Below are 26,742 nucleotides of genomic sequence, written 5' to 3'. Positions count from 1 at the left end.
TAATAGCTGTCTGCTCGCCTCTAGACAATGTTCAACATTCACACGGAGGAAACAGTATCTAACGTGTGCATGCGGATTGTACGAGCTGACAGTAGTAGATCATGTTCTGCTCGCCTCTAGACAATGTTCAACATTCACACGGAGGAAACAGTATCTAACGTGTGCACGCGATTGCACGAGCTGACAGTAGTAGATCGTGTTCTAATAGCTGTCTGCTCGCCCTAGACAATGTTCAACATTCACACGGAGGAAACAGTATCTAACGCGGTGCACGTGATTGTACGAGCTGACAGTAGTAGATCGTGTTCTAATAGCTGTCTGCTCGCCCTGTAGACAATGTTCAACATTCACACGGAGGAAACAGTATCTAACGTGGTGCACGTGATTGTACGAGCTGACAGTAGTAGATCGTGTTCTAATAGCTGTCTGCTCGCCTCTAGACAATGTTCAACATTCACACGGAGGAAACAGTATCTAACGTGTGCACGTGATTGTACGAGCTGACAGTAGTAGATCGTGTTCTAATAGCTGTCTGCTCGCCTAGACAATGTTCAACATTCACACGGAGGAAACAGTATCTAACGTGTGCACGTGATTGTACGAGCTGACAGTAGTAGATCATGTTCTAATAGCTGTCTGCTCGCCCTCTAGACAATGTTCAACATTCACACGGAGGAAACAGTATCTAACGTGTGCACGGATTGCACGAGCTGACAGTAGTAGATCATGTTCTGCTCGCCCTAGACAATGTTCAACATTCACACGGAGGAAACAGTATCTAACGCGTGCACGTGATTGCACGAGCTGACAGTAGTAGATCGTGTTCTAATAGCTGTCTGCTCGCCCTAGACAATGTTCAACATTCACACGGAGGAAACAGTATCTAACGCAGTGCACGTGATTGCACGAGCTGACAGTAGTGGATCATGTTCTAATAGCTGTCTGCTCGCCCCTAGACAATGTTCAACATTCACACGGAGGAAACAGTATCTAACGCAGTGCACGCGGATTGTACGAGCTGACAGTAGTGGATCATGTTCTAATAGCTGTCTGCTCGCCCTAGACAATGTTCAACATTCACACGGAGGAAACAGTATCTAACGTGTGCACGTGATTGTACGAAAGGACAGTAGTAGATCATGTTCTAATAGCTGTCTGCTCGCCTCTAGACAATGTTCAACATTCACACGGAGGAAACAGTATCTAACGTGGTGCACGCGATTGCACGAGCTGACAGTAGTAGATCATGTTCTGCTCGCCCTAGACAATGTTCAACATTCACACGGAGGAAACAGTATCTAACGTGTGCACGTGATTGCACGAGCTGACAGTAGTAGATCGTGTTCTAATAGCTGTCTGCTCGCCTCTAGACAATGTTCAACATTCACACGGAGGAAACAGTATCTAACGTGGTGCACGGATTGTACGAGCTGACAGTAGTAGATCATGTTCTGCTCGCCCTAGACAATGTTCAACATTCACACGGAGGAAACAGTATCTAACGTGTGCACGTGATTGCACGAGCTGACAGTAGTAGATCGTGTTCTAATAGCTGTCTGCTCGCCTAGACAATGTTCAACATTCACACGGAGGAAACAGTATCTAACGTGGTGCACGGATTGCACGAGCTGACAGTAGTGGATCATGTTCTAATAGCTGTCTGCTCGCCTCTAGACAATGTTCAACATTCACACGGAGGAAACAGTATCTAACGTGTGCACGGATTGCACGAGCTGACAGTAGTGGATCATGTTCTAATAGCTGTCTGCTCGCCCTAGACAATGTTCAACATTCACACGGAGGAAACAGTATCTAACGGTGCATCGGATTGCACGAGCTGACAGTAGTAGATCATGTTCTAATAGCTGTCTGCTCGCCTCTAGACAATGTTCAACATTCACACGGAGGAAACAGTATCTAACGGTGCACGTGATTGTACGAGCTGACAGTAGTAGATCATGTTCTGCTCGCCCTAGACAATGTTCAACATTCACACGGAGGAAACAGTATCTAACGGTGCATCGGATTGCACGAGCTGACAGTAGTAGATCGTGTTCTAATAGCTGTCTGCTCGCCCTAGACAATGTTCAACATTCACACGGAGGAAACAGTATCTAACGTGTGCATCGGATTGCACGAGCTGACAGTAGTAGATCATGTTCTAATAGCTGTCTGCTCGCCTCTAGACAATGTTCAACATTCACACGGAGGAAACAGTATCTAACGCGTGCACGGGATTGTACGAGCTGACAGTAGTAGATCATGTTCTGCTCGCCCTAGACAATGTTCAACATTCACACGGAGGAAACAGTATCTAACGTGTGCATCGTTGATTGTACGAGCTGACAGTAGTAGATCATGTTCTAATAGCTGTCTGCTCGCCCTAGACAATGTTCAACATTCACACGGAGGAAACAGTATCTAACGTGTGCACGTGATTGTACGAGCTGACAGTAGTAGATCATGTTCTGCTCGCCTCTAGACAATGTTCAACATTCACACGGAGGAAACAGTATCTAACGTGGTGCACGTGATTGCACGAGCTGACAGTAGTAGATCGTGGTTCTAATAGCTGTCTGCTCGCCTCTAGACAATGTTCAACATTCACACGGAGGAAACAGTATCTAACGTGTGCACGTGATTGTACGAGCTGACAGTAGTAGATCGTGTTCTAATAGCTGTCTGCTCGCCCTAGACAATGTTCAACATTCACACGGAGGAAACAGTATCTAACGTGTGCACGTGATTGTACGAGCTGACAGTAGTAGATCATGTTCTGCTCTCGCCCTAGACAATGTTCAACATTCACACGGAGGAAACAGTATCTAACGTGTGCACGCAGATTGTACGAGCTGACAGTAGTGGATCATGTTCTAATAGCTGTCTGCTCGCCCTAGACAATGTTCAACATTCACACGGAGGAAACAGTATCTAACGTGTGCACGGATTGTACGAGCTGACAGTAGTGGATCATGTTCTAATAGCTGTCTGCTCGCCCTAGACAATGTTCAACATTCACACGGAGGAAACAGTATCTAACGTGTGCACGTGATTGTACGAGCTGACAGTAGTAGATCATGTTCTAATAGCTGTCTGCTCGCCCTAGACAATGTTCAACATTCACACGGAGGAAACAGTATCTAACGTGTGCACGTGATTGTACGAGCTGACAGTAGTAGATCATGTTCTGCTCGCCCTAGACAATGTTCAACATTCACACGGAGGAAACAGTATCTAACGTGTGCACGTGATTGTACGAGCTGACAGTAGTAGATCGTGTTCTAATAGCTGTCTGCTCGCCCTAGACAATGTTCAACATTCACACGGAGGAAACAGTATCTAACGTGTGCACGTGATTGTACGAGCTGACAGTAGTAGATCGTGTTCTAATAGCTGTCTGCTCGCCCTAGACAATGTTCAACATTCACACGGAGGAAACAGTATCTAACGTGTGCACGTGATTGTACGAGCTGACAGTAGTAGATCGTGTTCTAATAGCTGTCTGCTCGCCCTAGACAATGTTCAACATTCACACGGAGGAAACAGTATCTAACGTGTGCACGTGATTGTACGAGCTGGCAGTAGTAGATCATGTTCTAATAGCTGTCTGCTCGCCCTAGACAATGTTCAACATTCACACGGAGGAAACAGTATCTAACGTGTGCACGTGATTGTACGAGCTGACAGTAGTAGATCGTGTTCTAATAGCTGTCTGCTCGCCCTAGACAATGTTCAACATTCACACGGAGGAAACAGTATCTAACGTGTGCACGTGATTGTACGAGCTGACAGTAGTGGATCATGTTCTAATAGCTGTCTGCTCGCCCTAGACAATGTTCAACATTCACACGGAGGAAACAGTATCTAACGTGTGCACGTGATTGTACGAGCTGACAGTAGTAGATCGTGTTCTAATAGCTGTCTGCTCGCCCTAGACAATGTTCAACATTCACACGGAGGAAACAGTATCTAACGTGTGCACGTGATTGTACGAGCTGACAGTAGTGGATCATGTTCTAATAGCTGTCTGCTCGCCCTAGACAATGTTCAACATTCACACGGAGGAAACAGTATCTAACGTGTGCACGTGATTGTACGAGCTGACAGTAGTGGATCATGTTCTAATAGCTGTCTGCTCGCCCTAGACAATGTTCAACATTCACACGGAGGAAACACAATGCTTTAAGGGCGCTTCATTCCGTTTGTCATATTACCAAAGGGACATAACTCCAGTAGTAACCAAGATGGCCGCGCCCATGCAGCATGTCAAACTTTGGAAACTGCAGTTGTTCTCACTATATCTGCGCAGATATTCATCGACATCTAATGAAGTAAAGAAAAAGAGATCATGGAAAAAGGTACAATATCCGGTAGCGATTATAGAATGCGTTCGCCACCCATTGAAAAATAGCACTATGCGAAATACATTTATCTCAAGAAAAGCTCTTAGTACCTCGTCACTGACCTCTCCTGCTTAGGGTTATATGTGTAGGGATCAGAAAAGGTGATCCCCAATCTTAAGCCCTTATATTCTAAGATAAACAAATGCTGGCGATTATATTGTATGGGTGCTCCAATATCTGAAGTACTCCCGGACATAGAAATATAATGATTTTTGGCTTTATAGACTATGAGGCACAGTCTTGTTGTTGGATAGTTCTCATGAGTTGCCAGTTTGTGAAGATACTTGTTCATTAGTAGTGGTATGCTATGAATATATATGAAAATGGTTATCTCCCTTGAACCGCCATGTGCTGTTGACAATTGTCATGTATTTTCGATGTTATGGGTGGATGGTCCTGGATTCCAACAGACAACATAAAGTCCGCCATACATTCTTAATCCGCCATGATCTTATTACATCATCACACTCCTTGATGACGTTACTTGCCTACGTCATCATTTTGGGGGATGTACTATTTACTTAACAAATATCACAACAATCACGATGAAAAACTTTGGCTGACGAGTTTGAAATACTGTGACTGTGACTGTGAGCTTGGTGAGTGTAAACGCAAACTTAGCGCATCATGTAGCATGAATCAAGCCCTAGCTAGCCCATCAATATGTCAGTCGTGATATCAGCCATCAAAAATAAACTCCAATTTCACAGCCTAAATTCGTCATGTTCTCTCACGAACACTTTTATTGCGATTCAGAAGTGAAGAGTGTCATTCCCGAATACCAGTGGATTTTGTTGCGTTCTGGCTCCTATGTTGCTGGGCACATCCTTTGACTAAGCTTAGGCAAAGGAGTGAGGGTCAATTTGATTTGAAATTTGCACTTCTCTTTCACCTGCTCACTGTCGGTGTTTGTGGGGGCCTTCTCGAATCAGGGGCAGGTCCCGATTCTAGTCGAAGACTTTAATTATGGGGGTACCTTGTAAATCGTGAGCTCGAGGTGATATTTCCAATACAAGGTACAATTTCATTGATGATGTTCTCAAAATCGGCCAACAATATTCTGTAGTGATCTCGAATAGTGTTTTCTACTAATAGTTTCTGTTTACAGTTATCTTCAGTTTGTCTGCAGCAACACTTGTTCCACACACTTAAGTGGGATATATACCATTATACATCATACATGTAGATTACCTCCCTTTGACATTGTTTGGATTACCCCTCCAGATCTAGGTGTCTTTCACTGAACACACTTAGGTGGGATATATACCATTATACATCATACATATACATTACCTCCCTTTGACGTCTGGATTACCCCTCCAGATCTAGGTGTCTTTCACTGAACACGCTTAGGTGGGATATATACCATTATACGTTATACATGTATACACATTACCTCCCTTTGACGTTGTCTGGATTACCCCTCCACATCTAGTTGTCTTTCACTGAACACACTTAGGTGGGATATATACCATTATACGTTATACATATACATTACCTCCCTTTGACATTGTCTGGATTACCCCTCCAGATCTAGTTGTCTTTCACTGAACACGCTTAGGTGGGATATATACCATTATACGTTATACATGTATACACATTACCTCCCTTTGACGTTGTCTGGATTACCCCTCCAGATCTAGTTGTCTTTCACTGAACACACTTAGGTGGGATATATACCATTATACGTTATACATGTATACACATTACCTCCCTTTGACGTTGTCTGGATTACCCCTCCAGATCTAGTTGTCTTTCACTGAACACACTTAGGTGGGATATATACCATTATACGTTATACAGATACATTCCTCCCTTTGACGCTGTCTGGATTACCCCTCCAGATCTAGTTGTCTTTCACTGAACACACTTAGGTGGGATATATACCATTATACGTTATACATACACATTACCTCCCATTGACGTTGTCTGGATTACCCCTCCAGATCTAGTTGTCTTTCACTGACCACACTTAGGTGGGATATGTACCATTATACATTATACATACACATTACCTCCCATTGACTTTGTCTGGATTACCCCTCCAGATCTAGTTGTCTTTCACTGAACACACTTAGGTGGGATATGTACCATTATACATTATACATACACATTACCTCCCATTGACTTTGTCTGGATTACCCCTCCAGATCTAGTTGTCTTTCACTGAACACACTTAGGTGGGATATATACCATTATACGTTATACATACACATTACCTCCCTTTGACGTTGTCTGGATTACCCCTCCAGATCTAGTTGTCTTTCACTGACCACACTTAGGTGGGATATGTACCATTATACATTATACATACACATTACCTCCCATTGACGTTGTCTGGATTACCCCTCCAGATCTAGTTGTCTTTCACTGAACACACTTAGGTGGGATATGTACCATTATACATTATACATACACATTAACTCCCTTTGATGTTGTTTGGATTACCCCTCCAGATCTAGTTGTCTTTCACTGAACACGCTTAGGTGGGATATATACCATTATACATCATACATATACATTACCTCACATTGACGTTGTCTGGATTACCCCTCCAGATCTAGTTGTCTTTCACTGAACACACTTAGGTTGGATATATACCATTATACATCATACATATACATTACCTCCCTTTGACGTTGTCTGAATTACCCCTCCAGATCTAGTTGTCTTTCACTGAACACACTTAGGTGGGATATATACCATTATATTTTATACATATACATTACCTCCCTTTGACATTGTCTGGATTACCCCTCCAGATCTAGTTGTCTTTCACTGAACACGCTTTAGGTGGGATATATACCATTATATGTTATACATGTATACACATTACCTCCCTTTGACGTCTGGATTACCCCTCCAGATCTAGTTGTCTTTCACTGAACACACTTAGGTGGGATATATACCATTATACATCATACATACACATTACCTCCCATTGACGTTGTCTGGATTACCCCTCCAGATCTAGTTGTCTTTCACTGAACACACTTAGGTGGGATATGTACCATTATACGTTATACATGTATACACATTACCTCCCTTTGACGTTGTCTGGATTACCCCTCCAGATCTAGTTGTCTTTCACTGAACACACTTAGGTGGGATATATACCATTATACGTTATACATGTATACACATTACCTCCCTTTGACGTCTGGATTACCCCTCCAGATCTAGTTGTCTTTCACTCAACACACTTAGGTGGGATATATACCATTATACGTTATACATGTATACACATTACCTCCCTTTGACGTCTGGATTACCCCTCCAGATCTAGTTGTCTTTCACTGAACACACTTAGGTGGGATATATACCATTATACATCATACATACACATTACCTCCCATTGACGTTGTCTGGATTACCCCTCCAGATCTAGTTGTCTTTCACTGAACACACTTAGGTGGGATATGTACCATTATACGTTATACATGTATACACATTATCTCCCTTTGACGTTGTCTGGATTACCCCTCCAGATCTAGTTGTCTTTCACTGAACACACTTAGGTGGGATATATACCATTATACATCATACATACACATTACCTCCCATTGACGTTGTCTGGATTACCCCTCCAGATCTAGTTGTCTTTCACTGAACACACTTAGGTGGGATATATACCATTATAAGTTATACATATACATTACCTCCCTTTGACATTGTCTGGATTACCCCTCCAGATCTAGTTGTCTTTCACTGAACACACTTAGGTGGGATATATACCATTATACGTTATACATGTATACACATTACCTCCCTTTGGACGTCTGGATTACCCCTCCAGATCTAGTTGTCTTTCACTGAACACACTTAGGTGGGATATATACCATTATATCGTTATACATATATACATTACCTCCCTTTGGCGTTGTCTGGATTACCCCTCCAGATCTAGTTGTCTTTCACTGAACACACTTAGGTGGGATATATACCATTATACATCATACATACACATTACCTCCCATTGACGTTGTCTGGATTACCCCTCCAGATCTAGTTGTCTTTCACTGAACACACTTAGGTGGGATATATACCATTATACATCATACATATACATTACCTCCCATTGACGTTGTCTGGATTACCCCTCCAGATCTAGTTGTCTTTCACTGAACACACTTAGGTGGGATATATACCATTATACGTTATACATATACATACATTACCTCCCTTGACGCGTCTGGATTACCCCTCAGATCTAGTTGTCTTTCACTGAACACACATTAGGTGGGATATATACCATTATACGTTATACATATACATTACCTCCCTTTGACGTTGTCTGGATTACCCCTCCAGATCTAGTTGTCTTTCACTGAACACACTTAGGTGGGATATATACCATTATACGTTATACATGTATACACATTACCTCCCTTTGACGTTGTCTGGATTACCCCTCCAGATCTAGTTGTCTTTCACTGAACACACTTAGGTGGGATATATACCATTATACGTTATACATGTATACACATTACCTCCCTTTGACGTCTGGATTACCCCTCCAGATCTAGTTGTCTTTCACTGAACACACTTAGGTGGGATATATACCATTATACGTTATACATGTATACACATTACCTCCCTTTGACGTCTGGATTACCCCTCCAGATCTAGTTGTCTTTCACTGAACACACTTAGGTGGGATATATACCATTATACATCATACATACACATTACCTCCCATTGACGTTGTCTGGATTACCCCTCCAGATCTAGTTGTCTTTCACTGAACACACTTAGGTGGGATATGTACCATTATACATTATACATACACATTACCTCCCATTGACTTTGTCTGGATTACCCCTCCAGATCTAGTTGTCTTTCACTGAACACACTTAGGTGGGATATATACCATTATACTGTTATACATACACATTACCTCCCTTTGACGTTGTCTGGATTACCCCTCCAGATCTAGTTGTCTTTCACTGACCACACTTAGGTGGGATATGTACCATTATACATTATACATACACATTACCTCCCATTGACGTTGTCTGGATTACCCCTCCAGATCTAGTTGTCTTTCACTGAACACACTTAGGTGGGATATGTACCATTATACATTATACATACACATTACCTCCCTTTGATGTTGTTTGGATTACCCCTCCAGATCTAGTTGTCTTTCACTGAACACGCTTAGGTGGGATATATACGATTATACATCATACATATACATTACCTCACATTGACGTTGTCTGGATTACCCCTCCAGATCTAGTTGTCTTTCACTGAACACACTTAGGTGGGATATATACCATTATACGTTATACATATACATTACCTCCCTTTGACGTCTGGATTACCCCTCCAGATCTAGTTGTCTTTCACTGAACACACTTAGGTGGGATATATACCATTATACGTTATACATGTATACACATTACCTCCCTTTGACGTTGTCTGGATTACCCCTCCAGATCTAGTTGTCTTTCACTGAACACACTTAGGTGGGATATATACCATTATAAGTTATACATGTATACACATTACCTCCCTTTGACGCCGTCTGGATTACCCCTCCAGATCTAGTTGTCTTTCACTGAACACACTTAGGTGGGATATGTACCATTATACATCATACATATACATTACCTCCCATTGACGTTGTCTGGATTACCCCTCCAGATCTAGTTGTCTTTCACTGAACACACTTAGGTGGGATATGTACCATTATACGTTATACATACACATTACCTCCCATTGACGTTGTCTGGATTACCCCTCCAGATCTAGTTGTCTTTCACTGAACACACTTAGGTGGGATATGTACCATTATACGTTATACAGATACATTACCTCCCATTGACGTCGTCTGGATTACCCCTCCAGATCTAGGTGTCTTTCACTGAACATGCTTAGGTGGGATATATACCATTATACGTTATACATGTATACACATTACCTCCCTTTGACGTCTGGATTACCCCTCCAGATCTAGTTGTCTTTCACTGAACACACTTAGGTGGGATATATACCATTATACGTTATACATGTATACACATTACCTCCCTTTGACGTTGTCTGGATTACCCCTCCAGATCTAGTTGTCTTTCACTGAACACACTTAGGTGGGATATATACCATTATAATGCTATATACATACACATTACCTCCCTTTGACGCCTGGATTACCCTCCAGATCTAGTTGTCTTTCACTGAACACACTTAGGTGGGATATATACCATTATACGTTATACATGTATACACATTACCTCCCTTTGACGTTGTCTGGATTACCCCTCCAGATCTAGTTGTCTTTCACTGAACACACTTAGGTGGGATATATACCATTATAAGTTATACATGTATACACATTACCTCCCTTTGACGTTGTCTGGATTACCCCTCCAGATCTAGTTGTCTTTCACTGAACACACTTAGTATGGATATGTACCATTATACATCATACATATACATTACCTCCCATTGACGTTGTCTGGATTACCCCTCCAGATCTAGTTGTCTTTCACTGAACACACTTAGGTGGGATATGTACCATTATAATGTTATACATACACATTACCTCCCATTGACGTTGTCTGGATTACCCCTCCAGATCTAGTTGTCTTTCACTGAACACACTTAGGTGGGATATGTACCATTATACGTTATACAGATACATTACCTCCCATTGACGTTGTCTGGATTACCCCTCCAGATCTAGGTGTCTTTCACTGAACATGCTTAGGTGGGATATATATACCATTATAATTATACATGTATACACATTACCTCCCTTTGACGCCTGGATTACCCTCCAGATCTAGTTGTCTTTCACTGAACACACTTAGGTGGGATATATACCATTATACGTTATACATGTATACACATTACCTCCCTTTGACGCTTCTGGATTACCCCTCCAGATCTAGTTGTCTTTCACTGAACACACTTAGGTGGGATATATACCATTATACATCATACATACACATTACCTCCCATTGACGTTGTCTGGATTACCCCTCCAGATCTAGTTGTCTTTCACTGAACACACTTAGGTGGGATATGTACCATTATACATCATACATATACATTACCTCCCATTGACGTTGTCTGGATTACCCCTCCAGATCTAGTTGTCTTTCACTGAACACACTTAGGTGGGATATATACCATTATACGTTATACATGTATACACATTACCTCCCTTTGACGTTGTCTGGATTACCCCTCCAGATCAAGTTGTCTTTCACTGAACACACTTAGGTGGGATATATACCATTATAAGTTATATATGTATACACATTACCTCCCTTTGACGCTGTCTGGATTACCCCTCCAGATCTAGTTGTCTTTCACTGAACACACTTAGGTTGGATATGTACCATTATACATCATACATATACATTACCTCCCATTGACGTTGTCTGGATTACCCTCCAGATCTAGTTGTCTTTCACTGAACACACTTAGGTGGTATACGTACCATTATACGTTATACATACACATTACCTCCCTTTGACGTTGTCTGGATTACCCCTCCAGATCTAGTTGTCTTTCACTGAACACACTTAGGTGGGATATATACCATTATACGTTATACATGTATACACATTACCTCCCATTGACGTTGTCTGGATTACCCCTCCAGATCTAGTTGTCTTTCACTGAACACACTTAGGTGGGATATATACCATTATACGTTATACATATACATTACCTCCCTTTGACGTCTGGATTACCCCTCCAGATCTAGTTGTCTTTCACTGAACACACTTAGGTGGGATATATACCATTATACGTTATACATGTATACACATTACCTCCCTTTGACGTTGTCTGGATTACCCCTCCAGATCAAGTTGTCTTTCACTGAACACACTTAGGTGGGATATATACCATTATAAGTTATACATGTATACACATTACCTCCCTTTGACGTTGTCTGGATTACCCCTCCAGATCTAGTTGTCTTTCACTGAACACACTTAGGTTGGATATGTACCATTATACATCATACATATACATTACCTCCCATTGACGTTGTCTGGATTACCCCTCCAGATCTAGTTGTCTTTCACTGAACACACTTAGGTGGGATATGTACCATTATACGTTATACATACACATTACCTCCCATTGACGTTGTCTGGATTACCCCTCCAGATCTAGTTGTCTTTCACTGAACACACTTAGGTGGGATATGTACCATTATACGTTATACAGATACATTACCTCCCATTGACGTTGTCTGGATTACCCCTCCAGATCTAGGTGTCTTTCACTGAACACACTTAGGTGGGATATATACCATTATACGTTATACATGTATACACATTACCTCCCATTGACGTTGTCTGGATTACCCCTCCAGATCTAGTAGTCTTTCACTGAACACACTTAGGTGGGATATGTACCATTATACGTTATACATACACATTACCTCCCATTGACGTTGTCTGGATTACCCCTCCAGATCTAGTTGTCTTTCACTGAACACACTTAGGTGGGATATGTACCATTATACGTTATACATACACATTACCTCCCTTTGACGTTGTCTGGATTACCCCTCCAGATCTAGTTGTCTTTCACTGAACACACTTAGGTGGGATATATACCATTATACGTTATACATGTATACACATTACCTCCCTTTGACGTTGTCTGGATTACCCCTCCAGATCTAGTTGTCTTTCACTGAACACACTTAGGTGGGATATATGCCATTATACGTTATACATGTATACACTTTACCTCCCTTTGACGTCTGGATTACCCCTCTAGATCTAGTTGTATTTCACTGAACACACTTAGGTGGGATATATACCATTATACGTTATACATGTATACACATTACCTCCCTTTGACGTTGTCTGGATTACCCCTCCAGATCTAGTTGTCTTTCACTGAACACACTTAGGTGGGATATATGCCATTATACGTTATACATGTATACACTTTACCTCCCTTTGACGTCTGGATTACCCCTCCAGATCTAGTTGTCTTTCACTGAACTTCCGTGTATATCATTTTCAGAGAGACAAGGTAACATTTCTGGATTCTCTTCGTGTGTTTGTGCTCGGGGGCGCCGGCGGACAGGGCCTGGCCAAACATGGCGGTGTGGGTGGTGATGGTGGTGATGTTGTCATGGAGGGCAGGGAAGGCCAGACACTGTACAGCCTGGCCACAGCATTCCCTGAGAAGAGGTTCACCGCCGGTACTGGGGGTAACAGCAGGTGAGGCCCTCCATCTTGTACACTATGTGTTGGTGTGTTTCTCAGTCCATGTCAAGATGTCAGTAAGGGGCACCTACAGGGCATGGCAGTTTGGGTCACCTAATGGATATGGCAGTTTGGGGCACCTACAGGGCATGGCAGTTAGGGGCACCTACAAGGTATGGCAGTTAGGGGCACCTACATGGTATGGCAGTTAAGGCACCTACAGGGTATGTCAGTTTGGGGCAAGTACAGGATATGTCAGTTAGAGGCACCTACAGGGCATGGCAGTTTTGGGCACCTACATGGTATGTCAGTAAGGGGCTCCTACAGGTCATTGCAATTTGGGGCTCCTACAGGGCATGGCAGTTTGGGGCACCTACAGGGCATGGCAGTTTGGGGCACCTACATGGTATGTCAGTAAGGGGCACCTTCAGGTCATCGCAATTTGTGGCACCTACAGGGCATGGCAGTTTGGGGCACCTACATGGTATGTCAGTAAGGGGCACCTACAGGTCATTGCAATTTGTGGCACCTACAGGGCATGGCAGTTTGGGGCACCTAATGGGTATGGCAGTTTGGGGCACCTACAGGGCATGGCAGTTAGGGAACCTACAGGGTATGGCAGTTAGGGGCACCTACAAGGTATGGCAGTTAGGGGCACCTACATGGTATGGCAGTTAAGGCACCTACAGGGTATGTCAGTTTGGGGCAAGTACAGGATATGTCAGTTAGAGGCACCTACAGGGCTATGCAGTTTTGGGCACCTACATGGTATGTCAGTAAGGGGCACCTACAGGTCATTGCAATTTGGGGCTCCTACAGGGCATGGCAGTTTGTGGCTCCTACAGGGCATGGCAGTTTGGGGCACCTACATGGTATGTCAGTAAGGGGCACCTTCAGGTCATCGCAATTTGTGGCACCTACAGGGCATGGCAGTTTGGGGCACCTACATGGTATGTCAGTAAGGGGCACCTACAGGTCATTGCAATTTGTGGCACCTACAGGGCATGGCAGTTTGGGGCACCTACATGGTATGTCAGTAAGGGGCACCTACAGGTCATCGCAATTTGTGGCACTTACGGGATATGGCAGTTTGGGGCTCCTACAGGGGATGGCAGTTTGGGGCACCTACAGGGCATGGCAGTTCCGGAACCTACAGGGTATGGCAGTTAGGGTCACCTACAGGGTATGGCAGTTAGGGGCACCTACATGGCATGGCAGTTTGGGGCACCTACAGGGTATGGCAGTTTGGGGCTCCTACAGGGTATGATAGATTGGGATACCTATATGGATTGGCAGTTTGAGGCACCTACAGGGCATGGCAGTTTGGGGCACCTACAGGGCCTATATGGCAGTTTGAGGGGCACCTTTTTGGGGCACCTACAGGGTATGATAGATTGGGATACCTATATGGATTGGCAGTTTGAGGCACCTACAGGGCATGGCAGTTTGGGGCACCTACAGGGTATGATAGATTGGGATACCTATATGGATTGGCAGTTTGAGGCACCTACAGGGCATGGCAGTTTGGGGCACCTACAGGGTATGATAGATTGGGATACCTATATGGATTGGCAGTTTGAGGCACCTACAGGGCATGGCAGTTTGGGGCTCCTACAGGGTATGATAGATTGGGATACCTATATGGATTGGCAGTTTGAGGCACCTACAGGGCATGGCAGTTTGGGGCACCTACAGGGTATGATAGATTGGGATACCTATATGGATTGGCAGTTTGGGGCACCTACAGGGTATGGCAGTTTGGGGCTCCTACAGGGTATGATAGATTGGGATACCTATATGGATTGGCAGTTTGAGGCACCTACAGGGCATGGCAGTTTGGGGCACCTACAGGGTATGATAGGGGAGTATATGGATTGGCAGTTTGGGGCACCTACAGGGTATGGCAGTTTGGGGCTCCTACAGGGTATGATAGATTGGGATACCTATATGGATTGGCAGTTTGAGGCACCTACAGGGCATGGCAGTTTGGGGCACCTACAGGGTATGATAGATTGGGATACCTATATGGATTGGCAGTTTGGGGGCACCTACAGGGTATGGCAGTTTGGGGCTCCTACAGGGTATGATAGATTGGGATACCTATATGGATTGGCAGTTTGGGGCACCTACAGGGTATGGCAGTTTGGGGCACCTACAGGGTATGATAGATTGGGATACCTATATGGATTGGCAGTTTGGGGCACCTACAGGGTATGGCAGTTTGGGGCTCCTACAGGGTATGATAGATTGGGATACCTATATGGATTGGCAGTTTGAGGCACCTACAGGGTATGGCAGTTTGGGGCTCCTACAGGGTATGATAGATTGGGATACCTATATGGATTGGCAGTTTGAGGCACCTACAGGGCATGGCAGTTTGGGGCACCTACAGGGTATGATAGATTGGGATACCTATATGGATTGGCAGTTTGAGGCACCTACAGGGCATGGCAGTTTGGGGCACCTACAGGGTATGATAGATTGGGATACCTATATGGATTGGCAGTTTGAGGCACCTACAGGGCATGGCAGTTTGGGGCACCTACAGGGTATGATAGATTGGGATACCTATATGGATTGGCAGTTTGAGGCACCTACAGGGCATGGCAGTTTGGGGCACCTACATGTTATGGTAGTTTGGGCACCTACATGGATTGGCAGTTAGAGGCACCAACAGGGTATGGCAGTTTGGGCCTCTAATGGGGTATGGTAGTTTGGGGCACCTACAGGGTATGGCAGTTTGGGGCACCTGCAGGGTATGGTAGTTTGGGGCACCTACAGGGTATGGCAGTTTGGTCCTCTTATGGGGTATGGCAGTTTGGGGCTCCTGCGGGGTAAGGTAGTTTGGGGCACCTACAGGGCATGGCAGTTTGGGACGCCTACAGGGTATGTTAGTTAGAGTCACCTACAGGGCATGACACTTTGGGGTTCCCACAGGGCATGGCAGTTTGGGGCTCCTACTGAGTATGGTAGTTTTGGGTACCTATGTGGGATGGCAGTTTAGGGCACCTACAGGGCATGGCAGTTTAGGGCACCTACATGTTATGGTAGTTTGGGGCACCTACATGGATTGGCAGTTAGTTGCACCCACAGGGCATGGCAGTTTGGGGCTCTTTTGAGGTATGGTAGTTTGGGGCACGTACATGGAATGGTTTTTTGGGGCACCTACATGGATTGGCAGTTTGGGACACCAACAGGGCATGGCAGTTTGGAGCTCCTACAGGGTATGGTAGATTGGGGTACCTATATGGCAAGGCAGTTTGAGGCACCTACAGGGCATGGCAGTTTGGGGCACCTACATGTTATGGTAGTTTGGGGCACCTACATGGATTGGCACTTTTGGGGCACCTAGAGGGTATGTCAGTTAGAGGCACCTACAGGGCATGGCAGTTTGGGGCTCCTACGGGGCATGGCACTTTTGGGGCACCTAGAGGGTATGTCAGTTAGAGGCACCTACAGGGCATGGCAGTTTGGGGCTCCTTCGGGGTATGGTAGTTTAAGGGGACCTACAGGGCATGGCAGTTAGGGGCACCTTCAGGGCATGGCAGTATATAGTTGATATTATTACATGTTTATAAGTGATCTAACCCTAACCCTGGACAGACTGAACAACTGTTTTTGTACTGTTACGTCCAGTCATTATACAGCCCCGATGCATCAATTTTTGGCTCTTTTAGTCTATTTGCTTTCTTAACATGAAGTGGGAGGGGGACATAGGTTTGAGCTCCGTTCATCTGTCCGTCCTTCCGTTTGAAATGATGGGGACAGATTTTCTCAGAATACGGTTATGGATAGGGAAACCAAATATTGTATGTGTTTTCAGGACACAAATGCCTTGGTGGAGTTCGAAAACAAAAACCGTGTTACATTCTTACAATTTGTTACAGAGTTATGGCCCTGGTCAGGTGTTTCTTGACTTGGTGCACCGTATCCTCAATGGGGACAGATTTTCTCAAAACCGTTAATGTGGCATGTATTTTCAGTACACAAATGCCTTGATAGAGTTCGAAAACGGAGTTATGGCCCTTGTCATGCGTATCTTGACTTAGTGCACGGTATCCCCTGGATATTCTCCAGTCGACACATACACCCTTCAACTCACCAGGTAGCTGCCAGGTAAAATTAGCCTTTATAGGCACTGTTATCTTCTCTTTGCTGACATAACAGTAATCCTTTCAGTAGTCATGTAACAGCTTATGTATAGCTACTTGTAGGAAGAATGGATAGTGATCAAAATAGGAACAGAACACTGTGTTGCGGGGATATTGGTGACCATGTCTTCAAGTTGTTCTTAATGCGCACAAACAGGTGTCTTTAGCGCCGTCATGTATGTGTCACAGGATGAGAATGAAAATGATCATTTATTATTGATTTGTATTGTGAATACTGGTTATATTGAGAAGAGTCTTCAGTGATTGCTGTGACAGGAGTTCTCCTTGAACTTTTCAGGAAGTTCCACCTGCTGGGAGAAGACGGGAGTCACCAGAGAATAGCTGTTCCTGTTGGGGTGGTGGTGAAAAGTGAAGATGGGACGACCATAGGTATGACAGTCAGTGTAAATGTCTGGGTGTTAGGGAAGATGGGACGACTATAGGTATGACAATCAGTGTAAATGTCTGGGTGTTAGGGAAGATGGGACGACTATAGGTATGACAGTCAGTGTAATTGTCTGGGTGTTAGGGAAGATTGGACGACTATAGGTATAACAATCAGTGTAAATGTCTGGGTGTTGGGGAAGATTGGACGACTATAGGTATGACAATCAGTGTAAATGTCTGGGTGTTGGGGAAGATGGGACGACTATAGGTATGACAATCAGTGTAAATGTCTGGGTGTTGGGGAAGATTGGACGACCATAGGAATGGCAATCAGTGTAAATGTCTGGGTGTTGGGGAAGATTGGACGACCATAGGAATGGCAATCAGTGTAAATGTCTGGGTGTTGGGGAAGATTGGACGACTATAGGTATGACAATCAGTGTAAATGTCTGGGTGTTGGGGAAGATTGGACGACTATAGGTATGACAATCAGTGTAAATGTCGGGTGTTGGGGAAGATTGGACGACCATAGGAATGGCTATCAGTGTAATTATCTGGGTGTTGGGGAAGACGGGACGACCATAGGAATGGCAATCAGTGTAATTGTCGGGGTGTTGGGGACACTTGGTTGACATGTCTCTGACAAGTGTCCAGGACAAGTAGTATTACACTTGGTTGACATGTCTCTGACAAGCATCCTGGACAAGTAGTGTTACACTTGGTTGACATGTCTATGACAAGTGTCCAGGACAAGTAGTGTTACACTTGGTTGACATGTCTCTGACAAGTGTCCAGGACAAGTAGTGTTACACTTGGTTGACGTGTCTCTGACAAGTGTCCAGGACAAGTAGTGTTCCACTTGGTTGACATGTCTCTGACAAGTGTCCAGGACAAGTAGTGTTCCACTTGGTTGACATGTCTCTGACAAGTGTCCATGACATATAGTGTTACACTTGGTTGACATGTCTCGGACAAGTGTCCATGACATATAGTGTTACACTTGGTTGACATGTCTCGGACAAGTGTCCATGACATATAGTGTTCCACTTGGTTGACATGTCTCTGACAAGTGTCCATGACATATAGTGTTACACTTGGTTGACATGTCTCGGACAAGTGTCCATGACATACAGTGTTACACTTGGTTGATGTGTCCCTGACAAGTGTCCATGACATATAGTGTTACACTTGGTTGACATGTCTCGGACAAGTGTCCAGGAGATATAGTGTTACACTTTAGTGTAGTGGCAGCATAAATCAGGAATGTTGAGATATGTTTCTGGTGGCGAACTGATGGGTTGGTCTTCTGACTGAACCATGACGAGCCATGTTTGTTCACGCCTGTATTTTGTTTCAAGGTGAGGTGAATGAGCCTGGCCAGGTGGTTGTGGCTGCACATGGAGGTAGAGGAGGTAACTCTCGTAACAGATTCCTTGGTGAGAAGGGTGAAGGACATACTGTGGTGCTGGATCTGAAGCTGATAGCGGATGTTGGTTTGGTTGGGTGAGTTTTCTGGACTTGAAGGTGATACCGGACATGGGGCTGGTTGGGTGAGTGTTCTGGATCTGAAGGTGATAGCGGACGTCGGTCTGGTGGGTTGAGTGTTCTGGATCTGAAGCTGATAGCGGATGTTGGTTTGGTTGGGTGAGTTTTCTGGACCTGAAGGTGATAGCGGACATGGGGCTGGTTGGGTGAGTGTTCTGGATCTGAAGGTGATAGCGGAAGTCGGTCTGGTGGGTTGATTGTTCTGGATCTGAAGGTGATAGCGGACGTTGGTCTTGTGGGGTGAGTGTTCTGCATCTGAAGGTGATAGCAGACGTCGGTCTGGTTGGGTGAGTGTTCTGGATCTGAAGGTGATAGCAGACGTCGGTCTGGTGGGGTGAGTGTTCTGGATCTGAAGGTGATAGTGGACGTCGGTCTGGTGGGGTGAGTGTTCTGGATCTGAAGGTGATAGTGGACGTCGGTCTGGTGGGGTGAGTGTTCTGGATCTGAAGGTGATAGTGGACGTCGGTCGGTGGGGTGAGTGTTCTGGATCTGAAGGTGATAGTGGACGTCAGTCTGGTTGGGTGAGTGTGTTCTGGATCTGAAGGTGATAGTGGACGTCAGTCTGGTGGGGTGAGTGTTCTGGATCTGAAGGTGATAGTGGACGTCGGTCTGGTCGGGTGAGGTGTTCTGGATCTGAAGGTGATAGCGGACGTCAGTCTGGTTGGGTGAGTGTTCTGGATCTGAAGCTGATAGCAGACGTCAGTCTGGTCGGGTGAGTGTTCTGGATCTGAAGCTGATAGCAGACGTCGGTCTGGTCGGGTGAGTGTTCTGGATCTGAAGCTGATAGCAGACGTTGGTCTGGTCGGGTGAATGTTCTGGATCTGAAGCTGATAGCAGACGTCGGTCTGGTCGGGTGAGTGTTCTGGATCTGAAGCTGATAGCGGACGTCGGTCTGGTCGGGTGAGTGTTCTGGATCTGAAGCTGATAGCAGACATAGGGCTGGTTGGGTGAGTGTTCTGCATCTGAAGGTGATAGAGGAAATTTGGCTGATTGGGTGAATGATCTGGATCTGGTAAATGGAAAAGAAGAAATTGTTTGGATTGAAAACAAGAAATGGTTTAGATTTTAGAAATGGCAACCCCAATAAAGACTCCTCTCTCTTTTTTTTTTACAACAGTAACAGATGGTATGGTTTTGATGATTTCCATCTCACGTTACTGATTCACGAGTCCATCATGATATTGTATACACTGTTTCGTCATGATGTTGTATACGCTGTTCGATCTTGATATTGTATACTCTGTTCTATAATGAGAAAGTATACACTGTTCTATCATGATGTAGTATACACTGTTCCATCATGATGTTGTATACACTGTTCCATCATGATGTTGTATACACTGTTCCATCATGATGTTGTATACACTGTTCTATCATGATGTAGTATACACTGTTCCATCATGATGTTGTATACACTGTTCCATCATGATGTTGTATACACTGTTCCATCATGATGTTGTATACACTGTTCCATCATGATGTTGTATACACTGTTCTATCATGATGTAGTATACACTGTTCCATCATGATGGTGTATACACTGTTCCATCATGATCTTGTATACACTGTTCCATCATGATGGTGTATACACTGTTCCATCATGATGTTGTATACACTGTTCCATCATGATCTTGTATACACTATTCCATCATGATGGTGTATACACTGTTCCATCATGATGGTGTATACACTGTTCCATCATGATCTTGTATACACTGTTCCATCATGATGGTGTATACACTGTTCCATCATGACAAAGTATACATATACAAATGACAAAGCATACAAATGTATTTTTCTTGATAGTAATATATAACTTATCATATCTCACGTCTTGTACTCTCTCTCTTTAATTCGACCAGCTGAGTGGAAACAAACTGCAAACAAAATCCTAGGCCTCTCTTGTCCATTCGCCCATGCACTGCATGCTGTTCCCCTTATTGGACAGCCTCAGTATCGCCTGAGAAGCATGCAGTCCACTCGACTACCTGCTCACGTGACCACCCCTCCATCATCATTCTCTTTCTTGCCGCACAGCTGTGCAGATGCACTGTGAGCTAAGGAATATTTTTCACACTCATTTTTTGGCTTGCGACCCTCATTCATCCTGTAATGATTGTGTAGGCTTGTGCTCTTGGGAGAAAAGATGTGCACAATGCACGCCTTTAGACGATGATACATTCACAGCCTATAGAGAATCGCTCAAGTAGTCTGAAGAACACGGACCTTCGCCCGCTAAGATGTCAAGAAACAGTCTCCTACGAAGACTGCTTGCCATTTGGTCACGCCTATTTCAGATCAGGAGGAGTTACCTTTCGGAGAATCTATGCCACCTGTTCCGTCCATCTGATGCACCTTCACCTCAATGGAGCCTCGGACCCAGCTTAACAACTCTGCGGGTTCGCTGAATGACGTCAGTTCAGCAAACCACCCTCTTCGCCTCATGCTACTCCTGGCATTGTTCTCATCAGTGGATCGGCAGCATTCGAATAACTGTCCCCTTTCGGCGTATTGATCTCTTTTGGCAAATTTACCAGCTTTGTGGAAACATCCCAGTGCTACAGTCAGTTGCCCTGTTTCAGGTCTATCTTTGTTGACTGTCATTAGACCTTTAGTTACTTCTTACCCTTCTGATTCGGCGCTCCCTCGTACTTCGTCGGATCTTGTGGACCTTCAAGGGCCTATGGTTAGGCACTTTATTCTTCCTGAATCTTGGGACCCGTCACCGGATACTTCGTCAAGACCTGTTTGTGATTTTCACTTGATGGCTAGAGCCATCTGTGCAGCTTGGACCCAGATGCAGCAGACACCTTCTCATTCTACGTCTCAGCCTACTGATTGGTCAGATGCTCGACCCCATGTGCCTCTTCATCCCATCCTGTGACTTCAGCACCTGTTTGATGCATTGACACCTCCTCACCTGCATATTCAGACAAACTCTCTACCTCGGAGGGCAGCTTTGACATGGTGGATGTTTCCCATATCACAGCATGGATTGTTGAGAAGTTGTGACTACCCAGGAGCAGGTTTGTGGATGATCTCCCGTCCTCTTACGCCATTTCGGAATCAGGATCTGTCTACCTTCCCTCCTCAGACCTGTACTGTGCAGATGACCTCTTCCCTGGATGACGCATTTAAGAACCTGAAGCGCGTCAGAGATGGTTTTTCTGCTTCTAGGTTCTCTGTTACGCACATGCATGGGTCTGCGCTGACTTTGAATGAGGATATTTTCACCCTGTGCCCCAAGTAGAAGCACGCCCTTTTTTGGGTAGAAGTCTGGGAAGTGGCGCATCTGGATACTGCTGTTCATCGCACTCTAAGGGCTATCAACTGTATCTTGTCTGAGGTGGATGCAGCTGTAGAACATACCGGCGATACCGTTTCTGATGATGAGACCTATATTCTGGGATCCATGTGCCTGATTTTAGAACAGTTTCAGACTGTCCTGGACCAGCTGTCTCACTTCTTTGATTACATATTAGCAGGTAAATGCAGAGGCCAACGCAATCATGCTTTGTGGGATCACCGTTACCCACACAATCCTTTGTGGGATCACCGTTACCATGTGGATCACCGTTACCATGTGGAACTTATTGATTTTGCAGAAGACACAGCTTCAGTAGACACTCAAGCAATGTCGCATGGCTCAGTTTTCGCAGGATATTTTTTGTGCCAACACTAATCGATGGTGTCCATGGGGGCGGTCTTGGTCCAGATTAAGGTCAAGATATCTTAATTTACTGGGGCTTTCTGTACATCGCAGTGAGGCGAGGTTTACTTGCCGAGCTCTGTCTTTTTGTCTTTGCACAAAGGTTGCGGTGGAAAACCACATTACATCACATTGGGAGTTTTGTGCTTAGTATGCCAAGGGGGCGGTGGAGTAAGCTAGTAGTTAAAGCGTTAGCTTGTCACGCCGAAGACCCGGGCTCGATTCCCCACATGGGTACAATGTGTGAAGCCCATTTCTGGTGTCCCCTGCCGTGATATTGCTGGAATATTGCTAAAAGCGGCGTAAAACTAAACTCACTAGTATGCCAAGGGGTTCCAGAGGACCCAACACAAGCATAGGAGTTATGTAATCTTTGGATTCGTAACAGGCCTCACTTGTGCATCGCTATCTATGGTTGTCTACAGTTACTTGGCACCAGCTGTTTGCACTGTCTAGACTCCGTCCAACCGTGGGAGACATACAAGATGTGGGTTTTAAAAATTAGGAAATTTTAACTATTAATTGTATATTTATATACTAATCCTATCTCACGTGATGGATGCCCGCCCGACCTACCCACTACTCAGATTACGGCTTTGCTGCAAGAGAATTATCAGAGAGGGGTGGTCACGTGAGCAGGTAGTGGAGTGGGCTGTATGCTTCTCCGGCGTGCAGAGGCTGTCCAATAAGGGGAACAGCATGGAGTGCACGCACGAATTGACAAGAGAGGCCTAGGATTTTGTTTGCAGTTTGTTTCCACTCAGCTGGTCGAATTAAAGAGAGAGAGTACAAGACGTAAGATAGTATAAGTATATAAATATACAATTTATAGTTAATATTTCCCAATATTGTAATGAAAAAGGAACTAAAAAAAATCATGACAACTTTATTTGTGTTAATTTTTTTCTGTTCACAATTATTTTATTTCCACACTCCTGAATATTATTTTCTGTTGTAGTTTTCCAAATGCAGGAAAGTCCACTTTTCTTGCGTCTGTATCGAGAGCAAAGCCCAAGATTGCTGACTACCCTTGTAAGTATCTAGTCGCATGATGACTGACTGATTGTATTTGTGCTTTTACTTGTTTGTTTTGAATCAGGACTTTCATGTATACTCTCATTTAGACATCGAGCCAATTCAAAAGTGTCTTAGAGTCTTAAATGTGTTTTCTCTGTCTAATTCATCTGTGCACAACCGATGACATTGCTTACTAGACACCTTCTTTTCATTTACTCTTTATTGGTCATCTTAAGGAGGCGGTGGGCTGTCCAAGTGGTTCAAGTTTTAGCCCATCACCTTAGGTTTGAAGTGACATAGTCAGAATACATAGGTTTGAAGTGACATAGTCAGAATTTTCTGTTCTTATGCTATAAGGATGACTTTCATTTGTAAAACAGTGTACATGTATGTGTCTATATCTTATTTCCAGTTACCACAATCAGACCTCAGATTGGAACAATGACATATGCCGATGGGAGACGCGTGAGTCCATTACCAGTCCTCTCACCCAGCCCAGCTGTATATGGTTTGGGAAAGTTGTAAAGTTGTCTTGGTAGCAAAATTATTCAGACATTGCACATTGCACAGGATTTTGGTGATTATAATATATTTTTCCCTGATTTTAGTGTGTCCATGTTATGAAGTTTTGAGGGAGCAGCTTATACCCTGTTTCTATCACACATTCCTCTCTAAGAATAAGTGATACCAGCTCTTGTCATCACACAATGTGAAACATGTTAAATAAATACCTTGCTATATTCCTCAAGAGAAACCTACCTACTTAATTATGTATGCACAACCATTATTCTGTATGTGCATGTGCTCTTGGCCGTGGGGCCTCTACACAGAATAACCTTGTCACTTGACAGTAAAACAAGACTTTAAAGCCTCTTCTTCTATCTTTGTCATGTTATCAGACAGACAGACAGCAGTTTGTCAGGTCATGTGACCCATAGAACAGTTCAGTTAGTACTTACTACATAATGTGTCCTTTTAATTCCAGCTGTACTTTGTTAAACACTTGTTCACAGATTGGTGTTAGTCTGGACACATACAGCCCAGATGGGTGTTAGTCTGGACACATACCAGCCCAGATGGGTGTTAGTCTGGATACATACCAGCCCAGATGGGTGTTAGTCTGGACACATACCAGCCCAGATGGGTGTTAGTCTGGACACATACCAGCCCAGATGGGTGTTAGTCTGGACACATACCCGCCCAGATGGGTGTTAGTCTGGACACATACCAGCCCAGATGGGTGTTAGTCTGGACACATACCAGCCCAGATGGGTGTTAGTTTGGACACATACCAGCCCAGATGGGTGTTAGTCTGGACACATACCAGCCCAGATGGGTGTTAGTCTGGACACATACCAGCCCAGATGGGTGTTAGTCTGGACACTGCCAGCCCAGATGGGTGTTCGTCTGGACACATACCAGCCCAGATGGGTGTTAGTCTGGACACATACCAGCCCAGATGGGTGTTAGCCTGGACACATACCAGCCCAGATGGGTGTTAGTCTGGACACATACCTGCCCAGATGGGTGTTAGTCTGGACACATACCCGCCCAGATGGGTGTTAGACTGGACACATACCCGCCCAGATGGGTGTAAGTCTGGACACATACCCACCCAGATGGGTGTTAGTCTGGACACATACCCGCCCAGATGGGTGTTAGTCTGGACACATACCTGCCCAGATGGGTGTTAGTCTGGACACATACCTGCCCAGATGGGTGTTAGTCTGGACACATACCTGCCAGGTGGGTGTTAGTCTGGACACATACCAGCCTAACTGATGATACTTATAATGTTGTTTCACAGATAAGGCTTTGGTCGGACCCTTAGCTCTTGCTACCATTACCCCTACTATGAAAAAGTTTGGGACGATAGCGGGATGCGAACTGCACATGTCCGCGCCACTGAGCTACCGGGGGCATGGCTGGAGTGTGTTGGTATCCTGGGATTACACCATCCAATACTGGGCTGCGTCTAACGTGCCGCTATGACACTATTGTGCCGCTATACCATGTTTACCTCGATGAAACAGTTTAATGTGAATCGCCTATGATCTCTTTGGTGTTTGTAATAAAGGCTTGTTGGGCTTTTTTCACCCCTTGTTCTATGTACTTTTTTTTCTCGTCCTCACTGATAGCAGACTTACGAGACTTGGATCGAATCTCTTGTTTCATTTTGTTATATTTTGTGATTTCAGAGAGGATTGAACTAAACTCCTCCTCTGAGATCTTACTGTCAGTGAGTGCAGTGGAAATACGCTCACTTACTGTGTTCAGCTTTGCTTCGGCCAGAACCCTGATCTCATCGTGTTTCAATGCCTTACGATGCAGTCTGCGGGATG

General features: G+C 44.5%; 1 protein-coding gene across 1 annotated transcript; it reads left to right on the top strand.

Annotated features, from left to right (window-relative positions):
• Window positions 1-4,221: 4,221 nt before the first annotated feature.
• LOC124263141 (GTP-binding protein 10 homolog) lies at window positions 4,222-24,865 on the top strand (the record flags this gene model as incomplete). Its single annotated transcript, XM_046697698.1, has 6 exons — window positions 4,222-4,358; window positions 13,407-13,606; window positions 18,041-18,132; window positions 19,488-19,632; window positions 24,342-24,415; window positions 24,813-24,865. Coding segments are annotated over exons 1-6 (678 nt in total), but the record flags the coding sequence as incomplete, so codon positions are not given.
• Window positions 24,866-26,742: the final 1,877 nt, after the last annotated feature.

The sequence above is a fragment of the Haliotis rubra genome, unplaced genomic scaffold (assembly GCF_003918875.1).
Source record: "Haliotis rubra isolate DU_JTF1 unplaced genomic scaffold, ASM391887v1 Scf869, whole genome shotgun sequence".
Taxonomy (NCBI): domain Eukaryota; kingdom Metazoa; phylum Mollusca; class Gastropoda; order Lepetellida; family Haliotidae; genus Haliotis; species Haliotis rubra.
The sequence above is the reverse complement of the archived record's forward strand: the minus strand, read 5'-3'. Positions and strand labels throughout refer to the sequence as shown.